Consider the following 5,605-nt stretch of genomic DNA (forward strand, 5'->3'; position numbering starts at 1 on the left):
CAGGAATTCTTTACTAACCTCTAAGGGCAGAGCTCAGTGGTAGGTGCAGGTGATGCAGAGGACAACCTCTGAGGGTGGACCATGCTTTGTCAGGGGGTAACCAGTGGCCTGTGAAGCCATCAGTGAGTGAGAACCACAAGTATTTGTGATGCTTGGGAAGAGATGCCCCCTGAGTGTCAGGTCTCTGGTTTGCATCATGCTCTGTGGTATTTGCAAAAGTGAAAATACATTGTTTGTGTGCAAGGCATGTTTGGTTTGGAGTTGTTGGTAGATAAATACAGAACCTTCACAGCCTTTAAAGCAGAGCTGTCATCCAGGACAGAGCTGGCTGCTCTTGATATTCTCACCTGGTGGGAAGTTGCTGACATGGGGTAAACCCAACTCTTTTGAGGTCTCTGTCTCCAGGTGGCCAGTTCTCTCCGAGTCAATAATTGGATGAGTAACTCTATTTTCTCAGCCTTTTTGTAGCCTGAGGCTTCAGTTGTCCTCAGAAGGTGCCTGCTTAGACATTGCCATCCAAAGAGCAGTGGGAAGGCAAAGGTCTGGGGCTGGCTTGCACCCACAAAGAATAATGTGTTTCCATGAGTGATGGGCCCCATAATTGATATCATTGGGAACACAGCTGTGAGCCAGGGGTTTACATTCATGTGCCATATTCGTTTATGTTTATAACTTTAAAATATGTGTAGCAAGTTAACATTTGTGGATAGCTGGATTTTTTTAAAGATGAAAAGTAGGAAAACATTATATTTTCTTCCATTTGGGCTAAATCCCATAGTCAAAAGAAAAACCTGCCATTTCTAGGCAGTTTTTTCCAAATAAGAGCAAGAAGGTTTGACCTACTAAAACTGCTCTGTTAAACACAAATAATAACCATGGGTGCTCTGTTCTGCTTCAGAGACAGACGTGCACCGCGGGTCTTTAAGGTATTTATAGACCTTGGAATCTTTGAGGCTAAAAAGTGTCGGAGAAGCATAAAATATCTTTGTAAATTGTGTGCAATGATACTTCATACGCAGAATATTCCCCGGGAGCCTGTGCCACTCATGTGCTGGAGTCTTGTCTTTCTCCAGCAGATCTTCTGATTTGTGTTTATTCTGGTGTACAGAAGTCAAGAAGGATAATGAGAGGATTCAGCGTGTGTTTGTTTAGTGAGAGGAGGCAATAATGGCCTTTCTAACTCACTGCAGGATTTACTTCTCATGAATTAAAAAACAAAGTAAACTGATTATGGAACAAATTGTATATTCCACTGCCTGCAGTCTCCCTTTTATTCTGTACTTACTGGATGCTCAGCTCTTCCTGGCAATAGCTAAATGTAGAATCGAGCACCCAGAGCTGAACCCTACAAACTGGGGATGGCCTCAAATTGTGCCAGGGGAGGTTTAGATTGGATCTGAGGAAAAACTTTTTCACCCAAAGGGCAGTCAAGCATTGGAACAGGCTGCCCAGGGAGGTGGTGGAGTCACCTTCCCTGGTGAGATTTAACAGACAGGCAGATGAGGTGCTGAGGGACATGGGTTAGAGATGGTTTATGGTTGGACTCAATGATCTTAAAGGTCTTTTGCAACCACTATGATTCTGTGATTCTGTTATTTACCACCATGGGGGAACCTCTACCACAGCCACACATCTCCAATCCCAGCAGCAGGACTGGTGCTGCCAGTTGCTTCCCAGTTCACTGTGAAATTCCTGTAAAGTGAATATGCATTGACAGAGGCGTTGCTGAAGCTGACAAGATACCCCTAACAAAATAATTGATGTTAGCACTGGCTTTTGAGATCAGGTAGCACATCGAAGAGGTGGCGAATGGACAAGCCAACCTGCCAGACGTGCTTTCCTGGGGCATCACCCCCCTCTGATGCTCTGTGTGGGACCCAGGTGCTATTGCACCTATTTTTTTTATTTTTAATTTTTTTTTACCAGAATCCCAATGTGACATTTTTCTCCCACTGGAACCAAAGGAGAAAAAATCTGTTATGTCCTGTTATGTCCTACTCATCTCTAATGATGGCAGAACCATTTTTGCTACCAGCATTTTCAGCACTACAGAGCAGATTTGAAACTCTAAGTCCTCTCCCATGTCTCTAAAGGAAGAAGCATTTCTTTAATAGCCATCTCACAAATGGCAGTGGCCAGGAAGGATAATGGTCCATGACATATTCATTATTTTCAAGACTGTGCACTGAGGTTCTGCCACTGGTGATGTGGCTGGAGATTTTTTGTTTTCAATTATAATATGATAAAAAATTCTACAGCTCCAGGATGCCTCTTCTCTCAGACGTGGCCTTTCCAAAGAGCTGGGAACCTCTCTGAGATGGAGCCATTTGTCTCTTGTTGGTCCTCAATACGACTTTGAGGTTAAATGCAAAACCTGAAATGCAGTCAGATCTCAAGTAGAAGGTGGTGCAGGTGTGTGGTGCGTAACGAGGAGGAAGGAACGTGCGTGCAAAGTCAGCAGTTGGATGGAAAACACTGTGAATCTGAGGAGTTTGCTGGTAGTAGGGTAAAATCTGAGCTGGGACTTGGATCTGTGACACCAGGGTCTGCAGGAACCTCAGAGCTGAGCTTCACAGTGCCGTTCCCTTCCATCCTGCAAACCTGCTCTGCTGCAGAACTGGGCTCTTTCCTCAGCACAGCCCGTTTCTGGCTGTTGGAGTTTAAAATCGCTCTTGGCTGTTAATCCGTGAAAGTCCCTGTTAGAAATAAAATAAAAAATAAAATAAAAAATATATAAGGAAAAGTGCCACTAAAAGGGTTTATGAGGCAGCAGTTAAAGCTACTGGCTTCTCCAAACTGGGGAAGCATCTGGTTCTCATTTACAACTTGCCTGAGCCAGTAGTGCAAGAGCATCCGCTCAGCCCGGCCGTGAGCTGGGGGGGTCTGCACTGAGAGGTGGGGATTTTCTCCCGGGATAACCAGTCCTAGCCAGAGCCTGGCCACAATGGATCTCCTGCATTGCCATCCGGATGATCTCCTTTAATTGCTAGATGGGGGAGCAAAGGGCTTGGGCTGCCAGTCAGGGATTTGGCAGAGGGAAAGGAGATGTCAGTCCGTCTCTTTCTAAAACTTCTACTTCAGCTTGGGATTAATCATTTAGTGTCAGACACTTACAGGTGCTTAGGTACCTAGTTTCATTAGATCAAAGCAAATTAGAGCTAAACAGAATGTAAATACTTCTGACGGTCAGAGCCTTTGTCTCTGCGTGTTCCAGTTCCCAGTGTATAAACTGAGAAAAAAACCTGTGTCTCCCAGTGTGTTATGAAGAGATAATGTCAAGGATGCTGAGATCTTATGGGAGCAATGTCATACAACTGCCAGGCACTGAGAGGTCTATTTTTGTGCTTCATCTCAAAGTATTATTTAGACATGTAGTTTGTGCTCATGAGGAACTGGAGATCTGCTCATCTGTGGAATTACGTTCAATCCTGATGCCTTGCCCCCCCGGGCTGGCACGTCTCCCACTCAGGCAGCCCCAGTGAAGGGTAAAGCCGTGCGAGCAGCAGCAGTGGAGCATTGCAGTGAGCTGACCAGGCGTTCCAGAAAGGGCAGAGGTGTTGGATCCTGGTAAGAGGTGAGAGCAGTCAGAGCAGAAATTAATGTTGCCTCCAAAATTAATGGCATACTGGTGTAATTTACTCAGATAAAGCGGAGTGGAACCGTACCTGGTAGTGAGAGGGAAGCACATCCCGTGCTTCTAGTGGAAGGTGTCCCTGCTGATGGCAGGGGGTTGGAACTGGATGAGTTTTAAGGTCCCTTCCTACCCAAACCAGTCTGGAATTCTGTGATTCTATGATCAGTCTCACCCTGAAGTGGCACACAGCCGAGGGTGTAAGGACTGAAATGGGATTAGGAGGAGGCTGGGGAGGGCAGCGTGCGGCCGGGAGGAGCCCATCACCCTCCCGGAGCACAAGGCTCAGATGGAGCTGGAGCAGCTGATAATGGGCTGCAGGAGGGCAGGGTGAGAACTCGGGTCTCTGTGGGTAAAACCCACGGCGAGCTCAGAGCGGGCAGGAGCCTGTGATTCCTTCCCCAAATAGTGATGTTCCTTCTTCTGTGACTGCGGTGAGAAAATCAGCGCCAGTCCCAGAGCAAGGGAACTCTAATGGTGTTTCTTTATTTCTGCATTTAACCTGCAGCTGCCTGGGTGGATGGAGAAGTGGCTGGTCCTGAGCACTGAGGATGTGTTGGGACGTCAGCCCCACTGCTGGAGCGGGTGGGCTGAGACCTGGCCAGACCTGCGGACACCCTGTCACCACTGTAACCTCCCCCTCTCTCTTATTGCCCCCCAGGACTGTCCTCAGCTCTTCCCCACAGAGGAGATCCTGATCCCAGTGGGAGAGGTGAAACCCATCACACTGAAGGCGAGAAACCTGCCCCAGCCCCAGTCTGGCCAGCGCGGGCTGAGACCTGGCCAGACCTGCGGACACACTGTCACCACTGTAACCTCCCCCTCTCTCTTATTGCCCCCCAGGACTGTCCTCAGCTCTTCCCCACAGAGGAGATCCTGATCCCAGTGGGAGAGGTGAAACCCATCACACTGAAGGCGAGAAACCTGCCCCAGCCCCAGTCTGGCCAGCGCGGGTACGAGTGTGTCCTCAGCATCCAGGGTGTGATCCATCGCGTATCCATCGCGTACCCGCCCTGCGCTTCAACAGCTCCAGCGTCCAGTGCCAGAACAGCTCGGTGAGGCACTAGGAGGGGAACCTGGCCAAAAGGTGCCCAAAATGGGTGTCAGCTCCGAGAGCTGCAGCAGGGGTGGGCTCAGCCACGGGGAGAGTGAAAAATCCAGGAGTTAAACTAATCCTGAATTCCAGGTGGGAACCCGCGAGCGTGTTTCATTATAGCACCAGCCAGGAGAAGATCCTTTATCTGGCAGTTCCCTGTCTGATTGCGGGGGGTCAGCGAGGGGAAGGGAAGGAGGAGGAGGGAATGTGCCGAAGGTGTTAAGGCAGGCTAATTCACACGGGGGAGATAAGGCGAATCACAGACCCCTTATCGAGGAGCTGTCAAATCCCAGGTCACGGTAGCTGGATGAATACAGTCATGCTGAAAAGCAGCGTGGTGCAGGGAAGGAAAACTGCCAGGGGAGAGAGCACAGCGCAGCAGAGAGAGGGAAATTATCTGAATGATGCTGCTGGAGAAGCAGGCAGGGGAGCAGAGCTTTCCTCCCTAGGATGGGGTTAACCCTGACAGTGGACCTGGCAGGATTTTACCCCTGAACGCCCAGAGTCCCCGTGGCAGGTCCTTGGGGACACCAGAACATGTACAGCAAACACAAGCCAAGCCCCAGCCTGTGTTGGGTCTCACTTGGCAGAGAGGACAGGCAGGGAGGAGCGTGGTCCTTCCTTCCTCACCGTGTGTTCTAAGAGGTCCGTGGGCAAACAGGGCACGTTCAGTTTGTTTTAAGCAGCAGAACAGGGTCTGCTGTAATATTCAGTGCGGATGGTTTTAAATTGTTAATGAAGTTTTGAATTTTTAACAATTTCACTGGATATTTATATATCACTGGCCATCTTTGGCCCTTGTAGTTTGGTGGATAATAAATGTATTAATACTATATAGAGCTTTTCCTATCCAAAGTGATTTATAAACATTAGAGAAG

At 48.6% G+C, this 5,605-nt stretch overlaps 1 protein-coding gene across 1 annotated transcript in view; it reads left to right on the forward strand.

Annotated features, from left to right (window-relative positions):
- Nucleotides 1–4,698, forward strand: part of LOC104527944 (plexin-A2) — a 95,828-nt gene extending 91,130 nt beyond the window's left edge. Inside the window, 2 exon segments of the mRNA XM_010171794.1 lie at nt 4,475–4,615; nt 4,618–4,698. Coding sequence (XP_010170096.1) covers nt 4,475–4,615; nt 4,618–4,698 — 222 coding nt within the window.
- Nucleotides 4,699–5,605: the final 907 nt, after the last annotated feature.

The sequence above is a fragment of the Antrostomus carolinensis genome, unplaced genomic scaffold, assembly GCF_000700745.2.
Source record: "Antrostomus carolinensis isolate BGI_N321 unplaced genomic scaffold, ASM70074v2 scaffold26837, whole genome shotgun sequence".
NCBI classification, from domain to species: Eukaryota; Metazoa; Chordata; class Aves; order Caprimulgiformes; family Caprimulgidae; genus Antrostomus; species Antrostomus carolinensis.